Raw genomic sequence first — 23,269 nt, forward strand, 5'->3', positions numbered from 1 at the left:
CGCTGCGCTCTCCGAAGAGGTAATTTCGAAGGCCACAGACAACGTGATGGGGGACTCTGCGAACACAAACGGCAATCTGGATCCCGGAGTGTCTATTCGGAATGGACCGGTGGGGAACGGTGATGTTGAGATGGAGGATGCGCCTGATGGAGCGAATGCCCGCGGTGCAGGCAAGAGAAAGTTGCGGGCCAGCGCGGAAGGAAAATCCTATGCGGAGCCCGAGAGCAGCGAAGAAGAAGATAAACCTTTGGTACGCTTTGCCTTCCATCACCAACTCCCTCGTCTTCCTCATTTGCCCTTGTCCGAGTCGTCTCAGTGGTTTCAACGGCTGACCATCCCGACAGAGCAAGCGTCGTCGGACATCTAGCAAAAAGCAAGCAGCGGATTCAGACTCTGACGACGTTCCTTTGGCCCAACGGTCGAATGGAACAAAACCCCCTAAGGCGTCGGAGACTGCCATAGGCGACGAGTCCGATTCGGATGTCCCGATTGAGCGAAAGCTTAGCAAGGAAAAGGCGAAGGTCGAAGAGAAAGCAGAGAAAGAGGCAAAGGCCACTCAGAAGGCGGAAGGTGGTGCAGCCACCAAGAAGACTACCGTCAAGAAAGAGAAGAGCGCAAAGTCCACTGCCAACGGTAGAAAGAAGCAAGCCAACGGCATCAAAAAAGAGTCAAGCGATGAAGAAACTCCCGTTAAAGCCGGCGCAAAGAAGACCTCCAAATCCGTCAAGTCCGAACCGGCAACTCCTGCGAAGAAAGGGAAGGATAAGGAAACACCTGTCAAGGAGGAAACCGAGGAACCAGAGGATGGTGAGGAGGAGGAGGAAGAAGAAGAAGAAGAATACCGTTGGTGGGAAGATCCTAACAAGACTGACGGCACGATCAAATGGCACACTCTGGAACACAACGGCGTTATTTTCCCTCCACCTTACGAACCACTGCCTCAGCACGTGAAAATGAAATATGACGGCATCCCAGTGACTCTGGAGCCGGAGGCCGAAGAGGTGGCCGGATTCTTCGGTAGCATGCTGAACTCAACTCACAACGTGGAGAACCCTACCTTCCAGAAGAACTTCTTTGGTGATTTCCAAGAGGTCCTCAAGAAAACAGGAGGCGCAAAGGACCCACAGGGAAACCCTGTGGAGATCAAGGAGTTTTCCAAGTGCGATTTCAGGCCTATTTTTGAATATTACGAGATGAAACGCGCCGAGAAGAGAAACATGCCTGCAGCTGAAAAGAAGGCTCTGAAGGCGCAGAAAGAAGCACAGGAGGCTCCTTACATGTACTGCCTGTGGGACGGTCGCAAGCAGAAAGTTGGAAATTTCCGTATCGAGCCGCCAGGCCTTTTCCGTGGACGTGGTGAGCATCCAAAGACCGGAAAGGTGAAAACCCGGGTTCAACCAGAACAGGTCACCATAAACATCGGGAAAGAAGCCAAAGTACCCGACCCGCCACCGGGTCATCACTGGAAGGAGGTGAGACATGATCAGGAATGTACCTGGCTTGCCATGTGGCAAGAAAACATCAATGGCAATTACAAGTATGTCATGCTGGCGGCCAACTCCGATATCAAGGGCCAGAGCGACTACCGGAAGTTTGAGAAGGCTCGAGAGCTGAAAAAGCATATCGATCGGATCCGCAAAGACTACCAGAAGAACCTGAAACATGAGCTCATGGCAGATCGTCAAAAAGCCACCGCCGTTTATCTCATTGACAAGTTTGCTCTTCGTGCTGGAAATGAGAAGGGCGAAGACGAAGCGGATACTGTTGGCTGTTGCTCTCTGAAGTATGAGAATGTCACCCTCAAGCCACCGAACAAGGTTATCTTCGATTTCTTGGGTAAGGATAGTATCCGTTTCTACGACGAGGTTGAGGTCGATCCCCAAGTTTTCAAGAACCTCAAGATCTTCAAAAAACCCCCGAAGAAGGAGGGTGATGAGATTTTCGATCGTTTGACAGTATGTTTCCTTACAATCTCTCGTTTCTGACGTGTGGCAGTTGCTTACTTTTGGTAGACATCTGCGCTCAACAAGCATCTCTCAAGTTACATGCCAGGCTTGACTGCCAAGGTGTTCCGTACCTACAATGCTTCCTGGACGTTCGCTAAGCTTCTTAAAGAAATGAAGCCAGGGGGCTCTGTGGCCGAAAAGGTCAAAGCATACAATGACGCGAACCGACAGGTTGCCATTCTTTGCAACCACAAACGCACGGTTACTGCCAGTCATGCAGGTCAAATGGAAAAGCTGGGTGACAGGGTATGTCCTTGCTCTGGCAACTTGGGGCTCCTGTTGGCCTCTACTGACTTTGCTACAGATCAAGGGCCTTAAGTACCAGAAATGGCGAGTAAAGCAGATGATGCTTGACTTAGACCCCAGCATAAAGAAGGAGAAGGGTGCCGACTACTTTAAAATGGATGAAGATCTTGATGAGGAATGGATCAAAAAACACCAGGCTTTCCTCATTGAAGAACAGCGTCAGAAAATCACGAAAAAATTCGAAAAGGAGAACGAAAAGCGGGCGGCCGAGGGACAGGAAGAGTTGAAGCCTGAGGTGCTCGAGGAACGACTAAAGGTGCTGAAGGACATGGAAAAGAAGTTTGAGAAAGAGAACAAGACAGGAAAGGTGGAAGTTGAGGGCAAAAACCCGACCATCGAGAAGTTGGAGAACAACATTCTCAAGCTCGAACAACGCATTGAGACCATGACACTCCAAGCCCAGGACAAGGAGGACAACAAGGAGGTTGCTCTGGGCACGTCGAAGATCGTACGTCTTATCCTATCTATTATCCGCCATAATGTCCCCCTACTCATTGCTGACTGATGATTACAGAATTACATTGACCCTCGACTCACTGTTGTCTTTTCGAAGAGGTTCAACGTTCCCATCGAGAAGTTCTTCTCGAAGACACTCCGCGAGAAGTTTGAATGGGCTATCAAGTCTGTGGACGAGACCTGGGAATTCTAGTCCGTTCACCGGAGTGAAACTGAAATCTTTCTTCCTTTCATTTCCCCTCTGTGTTCCTCCACCTTTATTTTGGGCTCATTTTTTTTAACTCTTTCTTGGGGTGGTGTCTTGATAGCTTTCTTGTTCTCATTTCTCATTTTTATTTGTCCTACTAACTACATGCATGCAATCTGCATGGTCCTGTACTCTCTACACATCCCCAGTTCCTCAGAGCTCCCACCACTCACCAACCAACCAACCAATCAGGGAGACTCGGTTTCTCCATGATTGATTGCTTGTGAGTGGAGCTACGAGAATCGCCTGCCCGCCTCTTGCCTGCCTGTCCCTTGTAAAATATGCTTAGCATATCTACCTACCTACCTTCTCTGCCCGACAGGCGCGCCGCCATTCATCATTGAATTGCTTGATGGTTGGTTAGTTTCAAATCTATTTGAAGAACAATCAAACAAACAAGTTGGCAATTCGTTGAAAGAAAAGCATCCTTCTGGGAAAAACAGCAGCAGCGTAGCTAGGGATATCTGCATAGAGCACAGATTAGGTGGAATGGCTTTTCCTTTCAAATAAATACAATCCGGCTAGACTCTGGCTACCTGAGCTACTCCGCTGCCGTTAGTCTTCGTCCACCACGAACTGATTCAGTATTATCAGAATACCATCCTTATCTCTGATAATTAGATTAGATTAGATTAGGTAGGTAGGTACATTCTGTTTCGATTTAGGTTAGATGAGATATAGAGATAGATGGGAATGGTGAGAGTGAGTTGAATGAGGCGACGGACATGTCAGACAGTGATTAAAGAAATCCAAAAAAGAAAAGGAAATAAAGAAAGAACGAAAGAAAAACGAACCCTTGATAAAATAAATAATACAAGATATCTAATAAAAAAAATGCAGATGCAGGAACAAAGGGAAGATAGACAGGATAGGATAGAGCCAGCTTGGTCCAAAAGAAAAAAAAAAGATAAAGGGAAGTTGGCGAATCCAAAAGGCTAACGAGATATGTAATACGTGCTCGTCAGTCAGAGGGACAGCTAAACAGCTCGTTGGTTTCCGACTTAGACGGCAATGAATCGAAAATGCAAGTAAAGACAACGCTCGATGCAAGGTATCATGACCGTACGCAGAACCAGAAGAAGAATATGAAGATGATGATTATGATGACGTTCATGGCTCGTGATTGTTATCCTCCTCCTTGCGAACGGAGTGGATTTGTTTCCAAATCGACACCTGCCTGAACCTTCCTTTTTTTTATGGCCACCATCCCATGCGTTGGTAGCTGTCGATGATTTCCTTCATGGCATTGACGTCGAACGCCTCCCTCTCTGGTTTGAATCCCGTGGTCTTCTCGAAGAGCGTGCCATCGATAGACAGGTCCTGGTCCTTGAGCATGTCCTTCTCCAGGAACGGGCTAATGGGCCCTGGTCGAGTGATCTGCTTCTCGTTCAGCAGGTCAGCCCACCCCTGAAGAACTAACTCGTTCATGTCATCGACAACATCGTCCAGGCTCAGCTTTGCGAGTTGAGAGGCCAGCGAGCCCAGGAACGAACATTTGAGATCGAAGACGGCCGACAATGCGTCCGCGATGTGTCCTTGAGAGGTATCGTTGTGATCCACGACGTTAAATACCACAGGAACAGACTCGTCACCAGGCTCGACAGTCCCTTTGCTCGCTCGCCATTCTGCGGCAGTCCAGATAGCACGGGCAGCATCCTTGACCCACAACGTGTTGATCTTCAGATCTTTGGTGTAGAGCATCTCAAAGTCTCTGTCGAGGGACTTGTACACCCGCCCAAGACAGAGGCCAGTGGCAAAATAGCCCTGACAATATTCACCATACACATGAGGGAACCTCAGGATGCACAGATTGAGACCGGGGATCTTGCGCAGGTCCTCGCCGGCCTTCAGCTTCCATTCGGAGAGCTTGTTCCACGGCTGTGTCTTGTCATCCTCCTTTCGCGGGGTGGAGCCGCTCTTGTAAACCATGGCGGTGGAGCATTCGATGAAGGCACGAACCCCTCTTTTCGCAGCCTCCTTTCCCAGCCCTACCGACAAGGCATGGCTGCGTAGTTGATAGACCTCGTCAGGCTGTGAAAATCTCGTTTCCCCGGCGCAATTGATCACATAATCAAACTGCTGGCCGTTGGCCCTGTCGAAGATGCGGGGGTAGGATTCTAAGTGGACAAAGCATTAGTCTAAAGACAAGAAGAAAAAAGACAGTGAAGTTGAGAGAAAACAAATTTCCTGAACTGGTGGTGGAGGGAGAGAAAAACATACGCTCACGACTAGCGTCGGCCTGGACAAATCGGTCTTTTGAACACGCCTCCTCGAACTCTGGTGCTAGCCACGCCAGCTGGGGTAACACCTTGTCGACAATACGAAGTTCTGAGGCTAGATTGTTTTGATGGATATAGAGGGCAAGGAAACGGCCAATAAATCCTGCGTCAAGAGGGGAGACGAGGCGTCAGTATATCGCACGGTCATCGTGCCGCGGGGGTGGTGAGGGGACGCACCAAGACCGCCAATAATCAGCACTGCGGGCTTGGATGCCCCGTCAGCAGACATGGCGATGGCGATGAGGTGTTTCGCTTCGAATTCAGGAGAATTTCGCGCTCGTCAAAAGGCTTCAATTGTCTGGGACAGGAACAGGTTCCCACTAATCCCGCGCACGTAGACCAAGTACTCTCGAGTCCCCCTCTTTCCGTTTTTGTGTCACCACAACATACAGATCACCACTCTCGGGCAGATGCTGCGCGTCAGAAGCCAGTAACTGTCGGTAATCGCGCGAAAACCGAGGACTCCTTGGAGGGGCGACTCGGGGGGAGAACAGTCGTTCGTGGAGAAGGGAACGGTGGCAGAGGGTCAAGGAAAAAGAGACTGCAGAAGAAAAACACCCCGGACGCGCGGGCCTTTAGCGATTACGGAATGGATATTCTTGTTATTATTAAGGGCTAAGGCAGGCGGAGACAGTAGAGGAGATAGGCATTGCTTAAGACTGCGTGCTGGTGATTGTTACACCACGTCCCCCTCGGCGCTGCTCCTTCCTCCCGATCCGGCGCCATGGGTACACCGTACAGGCCTAGGCAGTTAGCGACGGGCAGGAAGTTAGCGTTCGCTGGTGGTCAGCTGCTGCCCTCCGTCCTCCGCCGTCGCCAGCCAGCGCCTCCGGACGACTCCCCCCCGGTTCGCCCTTCCCACGTGTCGCTGCAATGCCTTTCTGGCCGACATGCAGTCCCTGTCCAGGACATCTGCTGTTCATTCGTATTCATTCGTCCTCTCTCTCGACGGACCCCTTCCCGCATGCATGAGCCGGCATGACTCGTAACTCTGCAGTGATCAGACCGGCCGATCGCCACGGGTGCACAGCGGGCCCACGTGAGGGCGGTTGGCGACCAGCTTCTCCACCGCTAAGCCTCTTCGTCAGTTTCGCCTGCCGCCCGGGGCAGCAAAACGGGTTAAATGTCAAGCAGACACGAGTCTTAGTGCTTGCATCTACGGACGTTTCAGCTGGCCGCGTTTGGGAAAGTCGCAGGCATCCATCTTGATCTGTTCGGTTGTTTTGACTGAGGACTGCGGACAGACCTGAAATTGGCGCGCTTGCAGTGTGGATCCTTCCCCTGAGACAGGAGGAGAGGCCTCAGCCTCAGGTCAGTGGTCGCTCACGATGGACTCCATACCTCTAAAGCACTAGGCAGGAATCTGGAAGGCCTCTGGCCTCATCTCCGGACTGCTCCGTATCCATATGCAGGCCGCTACCGGATGACCATCAAGGCAGTGCGAACGCAAGTCGTTCCCCGGACAAGAATGGCTGATATGTGCAAGCGAACGAACGATGCCAGAAGGATCGTCTTGCGATGATCAAGGAGACCAGTCAATGCTGCACCCACACCGGACTACCAGGAAAAGACGACTTCTCAGCGAACAGGCCTTTGTTGGTAATAATACTATTATTACGATCGCAGCAGACTTGGTCACTTGACGATACTGATAATCATCCGTGCGCCATTCGAAGTCTTCTGGAAGACGGAGCACGACTGGTTTGGGTCTCCGCCTGGCACGAGCTTCCCGCTTCGAAAACCATGGAAATTCTGATCTTGGTCTCGGAAGTTTAAGTGAGTTTACGGATACTCAACGGTAAAGTATTACGATTTACGATTACTTGATAAGTCAACAAAGCCCCATATACAGAGTAATCTCAGATGTCCTTTCCTGATCGACGTGACTGTTCCCCCGAACCAAAACCAAAAAACAGTCTCGATCATCAAAACGATTCCTGTGGCTGTATCTGTAGGACGGGCCTTTTTTTTTTAAAAAAAAAAAGTTAAGGCTCAGGGAATCTTAGCAGTACCAACTTGATATATTTTTTTCTAACCTGATTCTGCAAATCACTCTATACCCTTACTTTTGATTATAGGTACAGCACCAGTACATTACTACATACATACACACACGCACACATCAACCTGGTCCTAAATAAGAGGTGTTTGGTTCCAACTTCGGTAAAAAGGAGCAAACAACAGAGACCTGCAAAAATCCAGTGAGAAGAAGAAAAAGCCTGCAGATTCAAAGAGTCCTGCCAACCACTAATTACTCCAAACCTGCCGATTTAACCGTCGCGCCGTTCCCATGTCCATGGTTATCCGTCTTTTTTTTCTTTCTTGAGGAATCGATTACACTGAGACTCAATGAGCAGCACATATGTTGGTAAGGATCAATGAGTCAAAAACTGAAGGTGGTGAGAGAACGAAGATACACTGCACGCCGTTAGTTCCCTTTTGTATGTCTCTCTCTGCTTACTGGAGTGACGAGACATGGAGCATGACATGGATCTTGAAAAAGGTGGTATATCGATTCTTGAAGGGGTCACCGCCGTCAGCCTCATCAACGCCTTCCTCCGAGTTCGTACTCTGCTCCACCTTCAGCCACGACCGATGCAGCTCATCTGTCATCTCGCGTAGATCGTTGTCACGGCCAGGACGCAGGCGGATCTCGAAGTTTGACCATTCAAATCTGACAGAGGCGGCCAGCACATGATAAATCCTGGCATCCACTGGAGAGTCGTCGGTACACATCTGGCGACGGAGTTCGACGTCCAGCTGCGTACTGGGGTTCCACTCCTGCAGACGGGTCTCTTCCTCCATCGTCTCCAGGAAGCTGGACACGGTGTCGAAACGCTTAAATGGCACGAATACGGGAGCCATGCCCTCTTGGTCGGTAGCCTTGACGAGGTATCGAGTATACATCCCGAATTTTTCCTCGAGATGAGCGAATTCGTCATCGAGTGACACGCCGTTTCGCAGAAGGGACTTGTTGTTGTCGTGATCCACTGGCTTCTCGCCGCCTGTGTTGTTCTTGCTCACGTTTTGTTTCTTCGTCTTTGACTGGGACGTAGAGGTAAGTTTCCCCGCGGGAGAAGAAGCAGCAGAATTGCCTTTCTTGGGGGAGGAGGTGACGACCACCTCGACTGTTGCCTTGGAGTCATTCAGGCCAAAATCAGAATCGGAAACATTGAAGTCCGAGTCGGTATAGACGGCGCTGCTTCTGTGGCCTGCACCACTTCTGCGTTTCCTTTTCTGCTTCGGGGGACAGGGAGATTCCGACAAAGAAGGTGAGAAACCATTCTTTGGTGATGCAGCCTTCAGAGGACGTTTACGGGGCTATACAAAAAGATCCCCCGAGTTAGATTTAATTTTAATTTAAATGATGATATGGATGTAAACTTGACGAGAGGCAATGAAGGATTCAATCCTACCTGAGAATTATTATTTACTTCGATTTTGGCCTTCTTCTCCAAAAGGATCATGATAACCCGGATAAGCCTGATGAAAGACATTAGTAAAGAAATATTATATCTCACGCAGAAAAACGAAAGAAAAACGAGAGAAAGAAAGAAACTTACTCATGTTTCCTCTCCGGATACGTAAACATCAACTCGGGAGAATCGAAGCTATCCGGCATCAAACACCGTCGACGATTCTCCTCCGTCCCCCAATACTTGACGCCGACCTTGGTGATGAACGACGTCGCGCATTCGCGCCGTTCCGGGAGATCGGACGCGAGCGTTTCCCACTCGTACTCGCCCTGGGCGACATGGTTCCACAGCGAGGAGAGAAACTCGCTTCGGAGCTCCTTCTTGATGTCCAGAAAGACGCAGAATTCCTGGTAGTTCTTCCTGATGGTTAGGACGCCGTCGTCGAGGGCTTCACGGAGTTTGTTGTTTTTATTATTCTTCTTATTGCTGTTACTGTTGTTGTTGTCGCTGTCGCTGCTGTCCGTCAAGCTATCATCAGTATCATTATTATTATTATTAGCTGCCGCCGGTGGGGTAGAATCTGTCTGCTGCGTAATAACCCCACGGGTGCTTCTGCGAGCGAATAGCGGTGTCGACATGGTCTTCGAAGTGAAGACGCGTATTCGCGTATGAAATGTTGTTCCCCTTAGTAGTCTTGCCGCGTCAAGCTCTCGAGGTTGTTGGCCTGTGCTCGCAGACAGACCAGACAGGGGGGGAACGGAGTAGATGAAGCTAACTAATATCGGATGTCAAAAACAAGAAGGACAGGCAGATACTATGAAAAGGAAACTCCATATCAGAGCCGCTGCAAATACATTTATACTGTAGGAAGAGTTGGGGAGACAAAAGAACTTTTGACACAAAAACGCGTTTGTTTATTTATCAGTGGTTTCTCACCTCTTATTTTAGGACGGGTTGTTGATTTCTGAGTTGGGACGAGACAAGAGTCGGAATAACGTGCAGGATTTCAAAACACCTACCTCAGCCTCACTGGTTCTTGATGAAACACTGCTTCTGAAGTGTGATGATGACAGAGAAAATTGGTACTGGCAACAGAGTGAAGAAGATATGGGCAACAAGTGAGACGCGTTCCTTGGGGGACGAGGGATAGCAGGTTACCAGGACGCAGACTAAAAAAAGGATGTAGAAGAACCTCACGGACTTCCAGACTTGCAGATAGTTGGAAGTTGTAGAGAGACAAAACAAGCCTTACATTCAAGTCTCGCTTTGCTCAAACAAATGCGCTTCCTATAGCAAAGACTTTTGGTCTCCAGCTTTATCTATTAACTATTATCCATTTTCTCCTCATTATATGCTTATAATACACTAGATATATTGAATTTAAGAACCTCCTTTCTCCTGCCATTTACAGTATGCGACATAGCGTCTAGATATACTAAGTTCAAGCTATACATGCCATTGCAAGTTGCCCATCTAGGGCATGACTATCATCATGGCTTTTTTTTCTTAGGCAATCATTAATAACTCTGATTAGCCATAAAAGTGATATACAGAGCCACTGAGAAACCCACAACACAGGCATCCTACCTTGCGAAGAGATTCCTTTGTGAATTATAATGAAAGGACGCTGAGAATGGTTGAGATAAAAGGAAAAAAAGGAGGAAAAAAATTATCATGATTCAAAGAAAAGTAGGATAATCATCCCACAACACCTATGAAGAGGACAAGTGTCACTAATAAAGGGCCACCAGCCAGAAGATCATGTACAGGATAAGAGCAAGAGAAGAGGTCTCGAGCAAATGATATCGGGTTTAAACAGTATTAGGCAAAAGGGCCTATTTTTCATGTGTTCTGGATTATTCTGTCATGAACTCAGAGCTCAAGGTATTTAAAATCCAAACGCCTAATAACTCCTCTCAAGTCGTTTGATTGCAATTCACTCCGCTCCCAGGTATCTTAAGGCATTTCTTAGTTCCTTAATGGCTGTATTTACATCATCGAAGCTCAAGGCTGATACAGCCCAGCGAGCATGTTTCTGGGCCAGTAAAATGGCCTGGTCATCAACTTCCTGCGACGCTGTCGCACTGGAAGACGCTGCGGCCGCGGGCGCAGCCTGTCTGGCCGGAGCTGGCTGACTAGTGGTGGATTTGGGAGGTAACGTTGGAGGGACTGGAGGTGGTGCCGCCGCACTGGGTTGGGTATAAAATGTTGTGGGAGATTGAGGAAGATTGGAGACATCTGGTGGTTGAGCCGTCGATGGTGGAGGAAATGACTGGAATGTATCACGAGGAATTGAGAAACTTGGCCCGCCAGGGCCCTCCGCTCCAGGCGCATCTGGGAGTTTTGGAGGAGCTTGTGGCAGTGTGAAGTCTGAAGGCGCCGATGGAAGATCTGGAGCAGGAGGCTGCGACACCGGGTCTGGTTGAACTTGTGAGGGAGGAGCCGAAGGAGGAGGAGTAGCAGAAGGTGATGGATAAGGTGGAACTGAAGACGATCTCGACGGGTGAAGAGATTCATCGAGAATAGATTGTTGGGCCAGCCGCGGTTCAATGCGATCCGACTCGTCGGGAACCTCTTCGACAGACGGCTGCCGCGCTTTCGTCCCAGACGTTGTGTCTTTGCCCTGAAGCGCCTGAACTTCTGGGTCATTCGGATCAAGAGTCGTCGACTCTGGACCTTTAGTCTCCTTTGCAGAAACGGGGTTCGAGAGATTTGGATCTTCTCCGTTCTTGATAGCCTTTGCAATCCTAACCGCGTGGTACTTCGCAAACTTGATCTTGGAAGCAATGTCCGGATCAAGCTGACCCCAGATCTGGCAAAGTTCGAGGAATGTCGCAGCAGCCTGGAAGGTATCTGCAGTTTGCCTGGATTTGAAGTCAATCGCTGTGCTTATGGCTGCAAACCCAGGGGTCCGCAGACGTACTTGGTAGCCTTGTTGGCTCGTACAGCATTGTCTGCGCGATTAAAGACTTCTAACCCGAACTGTTCGACATATGCCTGAGCCGCGACATTATCTGTGACAGCATCATTGTCGGCGTTTTCGTTTTTGAACTTCCAGCCAGATCAGTCAGTTCTTTATATCTGGTGCAGCTCCCGGTTGCCGCTCGGCGGTTAGCGTACTTGCTCAAGTTTGTCCATTAGCTTCGTGGTGAACTGCACGGCTTCCTCATCGGAATTATGAAGGCCTTTCGTGATGATCTGATTGACAATCCAGTAGTTACCTGTCATTATAAAGCCGATACATCAGCAATTGCCCTCGTGCCAATTGCGGGAGGGGTACTGCCTGCTCTATAGGTACTCACACCAATAAGCAATCACGGGCTTGGCTCGCTCGACTTGGGCCGCCCTGATGGCAAAGCGCCCGATATCTGCAGCTTTCAAGCTGGCCGGAATATTAGCCGCCATGGTGATTGACAGCGATCGGCGAGGATCCGTGAGTGAAAGAGCTGAAGTTATTGTGGGGAGGGTCGAGCGGGATGATGTTCGGAGCCTGGAGGTCTAAGGCTGTCGGGTGTCCGTGCACAATCGAACGTTCGAAGCTTCCATGCGGCTGGAACACTACTACTTCTAACAGTACATGCAAACTACTGTTATAGATCAATGCTTCTGGCTGTGGTCAATCCGCCAAATCGAATAAAAATTACCCTAAGAAGCTGGATATCGAAAAATCCGCGTGAACACCAAATGCCTGATCTTATTAAAGAATAAAAAAGCACTACAAGGTGTTGGATTCAGTATTTTACTGGCAAGTACAATAACGGATGGCATCGATTGACTGGCTTAGAGCCCTATCTAGTATTGGTATAGGGGGCAGACGATATTCTGTATCAAATCAAGATATCGTTACAGAGGAGCTCCAGGAGACATGGAATGACTAGGTCGTCCATTCCCCAATCTCCACACGTTCCTCACCTAGGGCTTCTACTTCGACATGTTCTTCCACCTGTCCGCCAGGCCCGCCAATCCGTTCAATGACAATCCAAATGCCGCCTCGCTGTTCATCCTCTGGCCGAATATCAAAATCGTCGACGCGGATTCCAGACACGGCATCGCTGTAGTCTCCACCTTCTGACGAGGCCAGCACTTTCTTGTATGGGCCCTGACCAAGCTCGACCGTCATGAGCATTGGTGACGCGGCAACAGAGCGGTTCCCAATACGTGAATCCCTGCACCTCGCGATAAGCTTCACCCGCGTCAGTCGTGGGACTCTGAGGGGAGCCAGAATTCGGTCAGTTCCTGGTGCGAAGACGCCAATGCCTGAAATCACTGTATGTCTACCGGCTGCTTCTGAGGCCAGCGCTTTCACGTTACACGGACTTGTGGACGAAACCAAGAGAGTGAATTTCCCCACCTGGTCCGGCGCAAAGGTCGAGCAAACGATAGTGTATGATCCTTTTCCCAAGTTGTTTGCCTCTGCGACAGCGCAACCTCGTCGATAGTCCCCACTACAAGCGATGAGATCACGCTTTCGGACGGTTGAGATTCTCTTGCCGTCGGACCAGAACAGCTTGATATGGACGGCTAAATCAGGTTCCGACGTTTCTAGTAAAATCGACACATCCGCCGCTTCAGATAGCTGCAGACTGAACTGCGGGTTGGACGGATATCTCGGTGATTCGACGTTGCCTCCGGCCGTTGCAGGAGTCCAGCCGCCATGTATTTGAGCCACATGGGCGAACTTGTCGTGAGCACGACTTAGTGTCACCGGATCTCTAGAGAACGCGGATAGAGTAAAGTTTTGGTTCAAGGAGGGGACCGACTGTTCGGCAATAACCACCGTGTACGTGGTACGTGGAGGCATTTCAAGTTTCGCGAGAGTGTTAGGCGAGTCTACAAACGGGCCCCGGTGAAGCGCGCCGTCACTGAGATAAACTCGCTGGCCATCTTTCTTGTAGACATATATGCTGATAAATCCTGGTTCATTGTTCATGGGGTCCTGAGACTTGCTTTCTCCAAGCGTCCTAAAATGCTTGCTGAGCAGCAGCCAAACAGGCCCACCAGCCTCTGAAGACACTGCGAATTGCGGATTCCCCGCAAAGCAGCCAGGGTTCCCCCGAGGCTTTGATAAATCCCAAGAGAAATGGATGTCTTCACGGAAACGGAAGAGCCCAGGGTTCCAGTTAAGGTAGAGGTTCTCAAAGTTCTGAAAGACTTTGTCGCAATCCATCCAAAAGGAACCAGTCGTGAGCTGATTACGCGGCGAAGAAGTTTCATGTTGCAAGTCGGTAATCATACCCGCACTCTCCTGCGCATGGATATTCGTCTCAGCCCATGGGTTCTTAATGAGCATACGACGACGCCCGTTTGATTCGGTCATGTCCAGCACGGCGTAGTCATGCTGACCAATGAGACCTAAAAGGCGTTCTTCTCGTTCGGTCAACTTCCCCGTGCCAACAGTCAACAGCACATCGCCATATTGAAAGGCTTTGAACAGCCGTTTCCACAGCTCGTCCGAGGTCACGTCTTCATGGTGAAGGAACACTTGCTCAGGGATCCATCCGCTCAGAACCCAGAGATCCGTGCCAGAATTGCTCCCAGGAAAGTCATATCCGCCCCGAACCTTGAGATATGCCTTTTCCACCAGAGCAGGCCACAGAAGGTTAGGGTTATTCCGATCGACCACGTGTATTGAACGAGATGTTTTAGACGCTGGCAAGCGATCATCGATCACTACCTTGCGATAACACCCATTAAAATGGAAACGAAATATGTATTTGCCAGTTGCTGACAACTTGGGAACGTTGTTATCGTCATCGTAAGGATAGATGGTCGACTTAAAGAGCTACAGCACAAAGATTGGATTAGAGCCTGGCTGACTGGGTTGAGAACAATGTCGATACACGTACCTGATGATGCCCACGTTCCATCCTCGAAGCAGCAGCACAGAGACTCGCCACGACAGAGCAATCTGTTGTGATGTCCTGCACCAGGTCCACGACCCCAGACCCGACCATTGTCGGAGTAGCAGTGCTTGATTCATTATTAGGGGAGATGCTGGCGAGCAGTTCGTCAGGGCGCTTCCAGCCAGCAAAAATATTCTGCTGAGAACTCGAAAGAGCAAGATCAGGTTTATCTCTAGTCAAGTAAGAATCTATACCAATTGCAAGCGAGATAAGCTCAGTTAATTCCCTTGCACGTACACGAATTTCGTCTCCCCATGCCCCAGCTCGAATTCCTTGGGATTGGGAGCTGCCGTCCACGGCGGAAACAAGAAACCGTTCAATTTTGCCCCTTCGAGTAGGATGATCTCCTCGCGGGTGGTGAGCTTTCTGGTAGATTTCGGTTCTTTAAGCGGCGGCATGACATTCTTGCTATCCAAGCGGGTAGGTTTCCAGACTTTGGCATCCTTGATCTGCTCCGCCTTGGTCAACAATTCCTTGCATTTGGCATCCAGCGCCTGCTTCTCTTTCGGGGAGCTGGCGAGTTTGAGAGCTTTCATGTAGTTCTCCGCAGCGTCGATGGCGGCTTCCAACGCCTGCGACTGCGATGTAGCCGTGGATATCTTACGCTCATATTTCTGGGTGCTTGTCAGGACTCAATCGCGAACAATCTGGAATGTCTGAAGGAGATAGGTACCAAAGCTTGGGTCACGAACGCATTTGGCGTAGACGATGCGGTCGACTGGGGCATTGTCACGTTCTGGGCGGAACAGTCTCAGACCGTCCGGGGACGGCGGGACACCTGCAATGGCAAACGTGAAGGGACGACGGTGACAAGAAACGCGTCAGTCTGGCAGCTAGCTTCAAGTCAGGCAGTTCGACGACGAGGGGTTCCGCGAGCAGTCCCGAACCATGGAGTTGTCCCCGGATTGGCGCCAAGACCAAGGGCCGAGGCCAACTGCATGGAGGGGTTGAAGATGCGGGAGAGATAGCAAGATAACGCGACAGGCGTGCAACTGGGATCGCTGGCGGGTCGCTCACGGACCGGGGTGCGGCCGTGGCAGTCGCGATTGCACGCGCAGATGTGTAGTCGTCACTTATCAGCTAGCAGCTGCTGGCCGACATGCCGACCGTGCCTCGGCTCACGGTCCGCCCCATTAGCCGGTTGCAGGCCGCATTGTCTGCTCGGAATTTCATCAGTCTCAGAGAGGCTCTTGGTCCTCTCTGTCCTTAGATTCTATCTCCAATCAGTTTTTGCTTTGTGCCATCATGGTCTATTTTCTTCATTAGTCCCCCTTTTTTCTTTTTTCTCGTTTTCTTTGAACGGGGTTTCTTTACTCGGGAAGCGGGGAGCTACTGCTCCTCTTATGCTGGAATACTTTACAATAGACTGATAGAAGGAGGCAGTCTGCTGGCTTTGCTCTCATGGCTGGCCAATCCAAACCACAGCGCCTTTCACCATGGGGCAGCGCCGTAGCTGGTGCAACTGGCGCTGTGCTTGCAAACGCCATAGTATATCCTCTGGACATGTGCGTTCACTCTGCCAACCATGAACAGTTGTGGCCTGATTCTAATGATCTGTTCATGCAGCGTGAAAACCAAGCTTCAGGTGCAAGTGAAGAGTCGAAAGGGCGAAAATGGCCATGTTCCTGGCGACACTCCGCATTACGAGTCCACGTGGGATGCTATCACTAAGATCGTGCAGGATGAGGGGATCATCGGGCTATACGCCGGTATCAACGGTGCTCTGATCGGCGTCGCTTCCACCAACTTCGCCTATTTCTACTGGTACACGGTCGTGCGCGCCCTCTACATGGCGTCGAACAAAGTTCCAAAGCCTCCAGGGACGGCCATTGAGCTCACACTGGGCGCGGTTGCCGGTGCCGCTGCGCAGGTCTTCACCATTCCCGTTTCAGTCATTACGACGAGACAACAGACACAGCCGAAGGGAGAGAAGAAAGGGCTCATAGAAACTGGACGCGAGGTGGTCAACAGTGAGGACGGCTGGTCGGGTTTGTGGAGAGGTCTGAAGGCGAGCTTGGTCCTTGTCGTAAACCCGGCAATTACATATGGAGCCTACCAGAGACTCAAGGACATCCTTTTCCCTGGGAAGAAGAATCTCCGGCCATGGGAAGCTTTTGGTACGTCGTGATGATCGTTTCTTGAGTGCGCTCTTACTAAACCTTTGTGCAGTTCTGGGAGCTCTTTCGAAAGTTCTGGCTACAATTGCGACCCAACCGTTAATAGTGGCCAAAGTCGGCTTACAGTCGAAGCCGCCGGCAGGGCGACAAGGCAAGCCTTTCAAGAGTTTCGTCGAGGTGATGCGCTATATTGTTGAGAATGAGGGCCCATTGAGCCTCTTCAAGGGCATTGGTCCTCAGATTCTGAAGGGCCTCTTGGTGCAAGGTCTCCTCATGATGACCAAGGAGAGGTAAGGTGATCCAGCTCATCAGAGCATGGCATTCGCTGACAATATGAACACAGGGTGGAGCTTCTCTTTATCCTTCTCTTCGCATATCTCCGGAAGCTCAAAGAAGCGAGGCTGAAGAAGGCGGCAGATTTGGCAGCCGCCAAGGCTAAAACTAGTCTTCCGGTAACACTCAAGTAAAATTGCTCTGCTAGGCTTGGTCTTCTCTTACGAATTGTTGGTTTCTTTACGCTCTGTTTTGCTTCTATGTACAGATTCGATTTCGTTTATGGCATATCACTACTATCGGGATGAATAGAGTCAGGTACATAAGGGTCGTTTTCTTTAGAAGGAGCGATTCTGTAGGTAACTATCAGATCACTTGATGGCAGGCAATCTCGCATGACTGAATCTGAACGCAACAAATCAGACAAGAACTGTAAATTCTCAATTCGGCCGCAGATTACTCTGACCTACACAACCTACTGATTTCCTACAAAACACTGTCTTCCATAAGTCCACACATCCCTCTGTTCTTCTTAATCTGTTTCTCACTATGCCATTACCTATTTGTACCTAGGCACATGCACATAGATAGGTAGATAGTTACCTGAGGCTCTGCTGCCAAGAGTTGGTATGTCGGCCTTGCGTGATGCCGCATGGCGCTGGCGCAATCTCTGGCGTACTCCAGGAAGCAGTTACTTAGCGCCGAGAGCCAGGTACCAGATAGGTAGTTTAGGTAGCTGATTGATTGCTTATCTGCTTCCTCTTTGCGTTAGCTTCATGCATGAAGAGGACTTCATCTCATGAAATACATATTCCTACATACGACGGTATAAGCTCTAGATGCTGGTGTTGATTGTAAGTCAAGGATATTGAACATAGAACTTGTCAAGGAAGCCATAGATTTTCAATGTAATTTTCATTGATTGGTTTACTACACATGTAAATACAATTAGTGACTGACTCAGTGTATATGTCTGCTGAACCCGAATTAGGTATGCTTCTGATCCTTTAGCAAAAGTTTCTTCCCGCAGAATCCTCACGACTCCCCCCTTTTGACCTTCTCTTTATAGGCAGCCCAAGCATCGGTGTGGGGAACTTCTTGATCTGGGACATCCTTTCCCAAGAATCGACACAGGGGCTCCCACCCATCCTTGACATTGTACTCGAGGAAATCCTCCTTCCGGTCCGCCATGGCGCGTCTGATATTCTCATTGTGCTCGCGGAAGAACTTCCTCCCGTTCTCGGGGAAGTCGCCATCCCACATGTAGACAGGCAGCTTGTCGATCATCACCTCCGTGGGGTTCTGCGGCTGTTTGCCTTTCGCCTTGTCGGCCTTCCAGCTGTGCCAGATCGTGCTCTCTACGGACTTGTACCAGGCGTCTTCATCGCGGACGGAGAGGATGACTTTGGCTGATGGATATGCGGCGATGAGCTCTTTCCAGAACAGGACTGCGGGGAAATCGGACACTGCCTACATATTGTAAATTTACTTTACTTTGCGAATATAGAAAGAAAAGAAAAGGGTAAGAAAGGAGAGGGGAGGAGAAGAGAGCGTGATCAAAGGCAGGGTGAGCGACCATGTAGTTACCCAGTATTTCATCAAACTCAGCGCGTCCATAGGGCTTGCCTTTGCCTTCGAATTTTGCTTCCAGGGCGGAGACCCAACGCTGAGGATGGTCTTCGTTGATGAATACTTCACGCATGTGGTAGACACCCTTGTAGCCAAGAGAGAGAAGCATGTCTGAAATGGCTGCAAAACACCAAATAGGAGAGAGGTTAGGCTAGCGGTCTTTTTACTATTCTGCTTATTATCCATGAAGCTTACATTGTGTACCCGTCCGACCAGCTCCAAGGAGGAGAATCTCCATTGGGACCGAGCGCCCTTCTCCGTTTTGCTCAGCCATTGTGAAGGAACGAGTCAGAAGACGAGGAAAGTATATCACGTAGAGATCTTGAAAAGAACAGTCAATGCAATACAGATTGACAGGACAGCAGTAGTACTTATGTCTCCAGAAATAATAGTCCTGCAACGCTCACTGGCCCCCACCCGATACAGCAGAAGTATCTACTACTACATCCTTCCAATCCTCCATGTGAGGGGAGGAGAAGGAGGAAGTATTAGATATGCAAAAAGCACAGAATACAGCACTGATAAGAGCTATAATTCCTTAACAGGGTATCCTGACAGTGGCAGCACGGAGGATTCCCGCTACTCATTCGAGGATCCTTTGGTCCTAACAGCTCCATGTAACCTCACAGGATTCGGGCTATACCTAGAATGTATGCCCGTCTTTACTTTGATCTGTCTAAATCCATCGTCGCAGTAGTGGTAGGAGCCGTAGTAGTTCACTGCTTTACGCCGTCATTCCAAGGTAGGAAAATGCTGTATTGCTTAAATGCCGAGGTAGGTAAAGCGGCTATTTATGTCATGAGCTTGGGTGGCGGACAATGCCGGGAGCTGACAGAATGCTTTCAACGTGTTGACTGCTTATGTTGATGCCGGGGAATTCTCCTCTTTTTTTTTTCTGTTTTCTCTTTCTGGATGAAAATGAAAGGAACTAAATTGAAGAGCCAAAGTTCCTGGACCGGAATATCTCCCCTCTTCCAATCCTACTAGATAGGATACTTCACTGACATTTCGTAAACGACAAGAATATAAAACTTTTGACAGGCTTCTGACCGTCAAAAATAGATATATCTCTCGAATATCATACCTAGGAAAGTTGTCGCGGAAAACACGCAGAATAATCGTGACCGTCAGATGGTCGCAGCGGAATACAACAGCCAACTGATCAACCAATCAATCATGATCGGATGGACCAAATTGGATTACATGCACAGCAGTTGGCCGTCTGCCACCATTCTTTGACAATAATGATACAGCCAGTGCATGTCACAGGCCACAGTATAAATGGAGTGTTATTAATACAGTTTGAGATAATTACTTTGCTGTCACTCTATTTATCCATGGATAGATGTGGATCGCTAACCGTAGATGGTAACCAACTGCGGACGTCATGTTCATCAACACCCAAGTCCACAAGCTGAAAAGAGCAGTGCTTTAGTTAGTTAAGGGTATATGTATTTGCCGATAGAAATTCTAATGTCTTTATGTTTTCTCGACGAGAAATATCTTCGGTCTCATGTCACCTTTGGGGCTCGATATAAAAGAGAATACGGAGTAGATCTACCTCTGGCCAAGAATATATATAGGTCACCTGCAAGTGTAGAATTAACCAATCAGGCTCATTTAGAGAGGCCTGCTCTTGATATAACCACAGGAAATATACTACTGCCTAAGACAAAGAACTGCTCCATATCTATGCGCAATCTTCCTGTTTTTAGGATTCTAGCTGTGTCTTACTAAGCTAGCTTTTGACCCAGTAAGATCTCTACTTGTAGCATATAGTCCAGCATCATTTTGAGTATGCTGATCTTTAGAAGCATTTCAAACTTTATCTACATCTCCACCGCTTAGGTTTTGCTTCCATTGCTAGTTCTTGTCTATAAGTCTTCTGCTTACCAGGGATGCCTGACGGTGTGTTCCAGTTCAGGCAGTATCGTGAGCGGAAAAGGGCGCCGGGGAAGTTGGCGCCTGCCAAGACCGTCCACCAACCCCGGCTTTGTTTTGCGTCAGAAACCTTCCCGGGTCCAGCGGCCCTGGAAGCCTTCACACGGGCATGGGCTGGTGGTCGCCATGGTCTTCCGGATCGAAGAAGGATCCGGAGACGTTTGCAAATAATGACTCCCATGTCGAAGAAGCAGAGGAGGAGCGGAAGTCCTCCATTCGGTCATCGTCCCGCTCCGCCCTGTCCTCATCCTCCGCGTCTTCGAAAAAATATACAGACTGGAACTCGATCCTCAACGCAACTGATTGGGCTCAATTTAAAGAGCCACGGAATTTGATCCCTACGATTCTCCTCACAAGCGGTATTCTCTTCGTCGTGCATATCCACCACCGTTTCCTGCGTCGCATCCCCGAAGCGAAGGACATCTCGCCGTCGTATTTCCGTCGCAGAAGCCTCCTGGGATGGGTGACGAGCGTGGGTGATGGCGATAATTTCCGAATGTTTCATACCCCCGGGGGACGACTGGCCGGGTGGGGATGGCTGCCGTGGAAGAAGATCCCGACATCTAAGAAGGAGTTGAAGGATCGGACTGTATGTTTTTTTTTTAATTTACTTCCTTGACTTCTCCTATCCATTCGTATCCCTGTATGCGTGCCATGCTCGTTTCTGATCTGACGATGTCTTTTGTCTCAAACTAGATTCACGTCCGCCTGGCCGGCATCGACGCACCGGAGCTCTCCCATTTTGGCCGTCCCGCGCAGCCCTATGCCCATGAAGCTCACGCCTGGCTAACTTCGTATCTACTCCATCGCCGTGTCAGGGTTTACGTGCATCGGCCCGATCAGTACAAGCGCGTCGTTGCGACGGTCTATGTGCGGCGTCTCTGGGACTTCCCAATCCCCTTCCGTCGACGCGACGTGTCGTACGAGATGTTGAAGCGTGGCCTCGCGACCGTCTATGAAGCGAAGACAGGTGTGGAATTCGGGGGTGAGGAGCGCGAACGCAAATATCGCGAGGCAGAGGAATTGGCCAAGAAGCGAGGGATAGGACTCTGGAAGGATTTTCGACGCCATGGCGGGAAAGGATGGGAGAGTCCTCGAGAGTACAAGACTCGCATGGGGTTGGAGCATCCGTTGGAAGCAAAACAACCATCGAGCAGCAGTATTTCCTTCCTTTCGAACTGGCTATTGCCTTCTGGGAAGAAAAGAAACGATCGATGATAACGTAGCAGTCGCTCCAAGCATGATATCAGATCTTACGATTAATTGCATGACACGACGCTAACGAATTATGCCATTGTTTGACAAAATCCGTGCTGCAGATATATGTCTATATTTCTCTCCTAAGCTCATGAAAATAAATTGGAATATAATTCCCCCGAATAAAACTCTCATATTCCACACAGCGTGGCTAATCATTGCTGTTCAGAGAAACACGCTCACCGAGTCCAGTTAATCCAGAAAGGAAACGAGCTCCTAGCCTTACATGTCATCATCCATATAAATCGTGACCTCAAAACAGCAACCCGAAAAATTGTACAGGATATATGCTCCCATGCTAGAGGCAAAAAGAAAATAGCAATATAATACAATCTAGACGTCTAGTCTAGTCTAGGCAAACCTCCGCTCAATCTCGGCGAAAAGCTTAGGGCTGATCTCATCACTCGAGTTCCCCTCTACGCGCCAGAGACAGCCCTTTGCTTCATAGTGGTCAAGGAGGGGCTTGCTGGACTCCTCAAACTGCTTTAGCCGCTGTTTCCAGGTGTCGATGGAATCATCCGCCCGCTGCGTGAGGGGCTCCCCGGTCACGTCGTCTTTCCCTGGCACTTTCGGGGGGTTGAAATCCGTGTTGTACACCCGTCCTGATGGTTCGTGGACCCAGCGCGACGCGATCCGCGATATTATGACCGAGGGAGGGGTCAGGAGATGAACGGCAAAGTTGATGGGTACGATCTCGTCCAGCATTGATGCTTGCGCCGCAGTCCGGGGGAAGCCATCAAGGATGAATGATGCAGTCCGCGATATGGATGGCTTTGCGGAGGGACTTGAAGAAGAGGAAGACGACGACTGAGGGGGTAGGAGCCAGCCTCTAGAGATGAGTTCGGAGGAGATGAGTTCTAGCATGACCGAGTCAGGTACCAGGTTTCCTGATTGCATAATGGATTCGGCTTGGATGCCTGTAAAGTGATAAATTGCTCAGTCAGACCTATTTCTAGACATCGCTCACTTCAATTGACACAGTCTACCTAAGGTAACAAATCAGTCGTGTGCTCGCAGGAAGTCATACCTAGCGGTGTTCTCTTTCGGACATTCTCTCGCAGAAGATCTCCAGAGCTGATTGCCCCTAGCTGTGGGAACCTGTCAAGCAGTCGCTTGGTCTGGGTGCCTTTTCCTACGCCCGGAGCCCCAATGAGGATGATACGAGCAGCTTTCTTGAGCTGCTTCGTCGCTGTTGCCATCTCACTGACTGTGGACACTAATAAATACCCTTCTTTGCAGAGATTTGAATTCCAACCGCGTCTTGAACGGGGAAGACCAAGCGGTGCAGGAGGCAATATAAGCAAGCAGTCCAGATGCGGGGAAGACAGGGGAAATTAGACGGTGACCAAGAACGAGATCGAGGTCGGGCTATCTATAACATCTTGCCTGGAGGCCCTGAGATAATAAAATCGCTTCTTGACTTCCCTGCAATCAAGCGA

The 23,269-nt window shown here is 49.6% G+C and overlaps 9 protein-coding genes across 9 annotated transcripts; 3 read left to right on the forward strand and 6 right to left on the reverse strand.

Moving 5' to 3' along the window:
• Nucleotides 1-46: 46 nt before the first annotated feature.
• Nucleotides 47-2,961, forward strand: T310_0947 (2-alkenal reductase; the record flags this gene model as incomplete). Its single annotated transcript, XM_013476240.1, has 5 exons — nucleotides 47-250; nucleotides 345-1,955; nucleotides 2,013-2,252; nucleotides 2,311-2,760; nucleotides 2,827-2,961. The coding sequence occupies 5 exons, from the start codon at nucleotides 47-49 to the stop codon at nucleotides 2,959-2,961; spliced, it is 2,640 nt and encodes an 879-aa protein (XP_013331694.1).
• Nucleotides 2,962-4,209: 1,248 nt separating this feature from the next.
• On the reverse strand, nucleotides 4,210-5,523 carry T310_0948 (uncharacterized protein; the record flags this gene model as incomplete). Its single annotated transcript, XM_013476241.1, has 3 exons — nucleotides 4,210-5,132; nucleotides 5,236-5,343; nucleotides 5,472-5,523. The coding sequence occupies 3 exons, from the start codon at nucleotides 5,521-5,523 to the stop codon at nucleotides 4,210-4,212; spliced, it is 1,083 nt and encodes a 360-aa protein (XP_013331695.1).
• Nucleotides 5,524-7,751: 2,228 nt separating this feature from the next.
• T310_0949 (uncharacterized protein) lies at nucleotides 7,752-9,348 on the reverse strand (the record flags this gene model as incomplete). The annotated part of the gene is made up of 3 exons (XM_013476242.1): nucleotides 7,752-8,615; nucleotides 8,711-8,777; nucleotides 8,858-9,348. 3 exons carry the CDS (start codon nucleotides 9,346-9,348, stop codon nucleotides 7,752-7,754), a joined length of 1,422 nt encoding a protein of 473 aa, XP_013331696.1.
• Nucleotides 9,349-10,646: 1,298 nt separating this feature from the next.
• Nucleotides 10,647-12,115, reverse strand: T310_0950 (uncharacterized protein; the record flags this gene model as incomplete). Its single annotated transcript, XM_013476243.1, has 4 exons — nucleotides 10,647-11,574; nucleotides 11,634-11,761; nucleotides 11,831-11,931; nucleotides 12,013-12,115. 4 exons carry the CDS (start codon nucleotides 12,113-12,115, stop codon nucleotides 10,647-10,649), a joined length of 1,260 nt encoding a protein of 419 aa, XP_013331697.1.
• Nucleotides 12,116-12,584: 469 nt separating this feature from the next.
• On the reverse strand, nucleotides 12,585-15,340 carry T310_0951 (uncharacterized protein; the record flags this gene model as incomplete). The annotated part of the gene is made up of 4 exons (XM_013476244.1): nucleotides 12,585-14,483; nucleotides 14,557-14,785; nucleotides 14,851-15,227; nucleotides 15,287-15,340. 4 exons carry the CDS (start codon nucleotides 15,338-15,340, stop codon nucleotides 12,585-12,587), a joined length of 2,559 nt encoding a protein of 852 aa, XP_013331698.1.
• Nucleotides 15,341-16,049: 709 nt separating this feature from the next.
• On the forward strand, nucleotides 16,050-17,197 carry T310_0952 (Peroxisomal carrier protein; the record flags this gene model as incomplete). The annotated part of the gene is made up of 4 exons (XM_013476245.1): nucleotides 16,050-16,118; nucleotides 16,199-16,730; nucleotides 16,783-17,020; nucleotides 17,074-17,197. 4 exons carry the CDS (start codon nucleotides 16,050-16,052, stop codon nucleotides 17,195-17,197), a joined length of 963 nt encoding a protein of 320 aa, XP_013331699.1.
• An 841-nt stretch (nucleotides 17,198-18,038) lies between these two features.
• T310_0953 (uncharacterized protein) lies at nucleotides 18,039-18,906 on the reverse strand (the record flags this gene model as incomplete). The annotated part of the gene is made up of 3 exons (XM_013476246.1): nucleotides 18,039-18,469; nucleotides 18,591-18,752; nucleotides 18,828-18,906. 3 exons carry the CDS (start codon nucleotides 18,904-18,906, stop codon nucleotides 18,039-18,041), a joined length of 672 nt encoding a protein of 223 aa, XP_013331700.1.
• Nucleotides 18,907-20,682: 1,776 nt separating this feature from the next.
• T310_0954 (endonuclease lcl3) lies at nucleotides 20,683-21,791 on the forward strand (the record flags this gene model as incomplete). Its single annotated transcript, XM_013476247.1, has 2 exons — nucleotides 20,683-21,162; nucleotides 21,270-21,791. The coding sequence occupies 2 exons, from the start codon at nucleotides 20,683-20,685 to the stop codon at nucleotides 21,789-21,791; spliced, it is 1,002 nt and encodes a 333-aa protein (XP_013331701.1).
• A 390-nt stretch (nucleotides 21,792-22,181) lies between these two features.
• T310_0955 (Adenylate kinase) lies at nucleotides 22,182-23,029 on the reverse strand (the record flags this gene model as incomplete). Its single annotated transcript, XM_013476248.1, has 2 exons — nucleotides 22,182-22,747; nucleotides 22,858-23,029. 2 exons carry the CDS (start codon nucleotides 23,027-23,029, stop codon nucleotides 22,182-22,184), a joined length of 738 nt encoding a protein of 245 aa, XP_013331702.1.
• Between the last annotated feature and the right edge of the window lie 240 nt (nucleotides 23,030-23,269).

The sequence above is a fragment of the Rasamsonia emersonii genome (assembly GCF_000968595.1).
Source record: "Rasamsonia emersonii CBS 393.64 chromosome Unknown ctg1118621759968, whole genome shotgun sequence".
In the NCBI taxonomy this organism is placed as follows: domain Eukaryota; kingdom Fungi; phylum Ascomycota; class Eurotiomycetes; order Eurotiales; family Trichocomaceae; genus Rasamsonia; species Rasamsonia emersonii.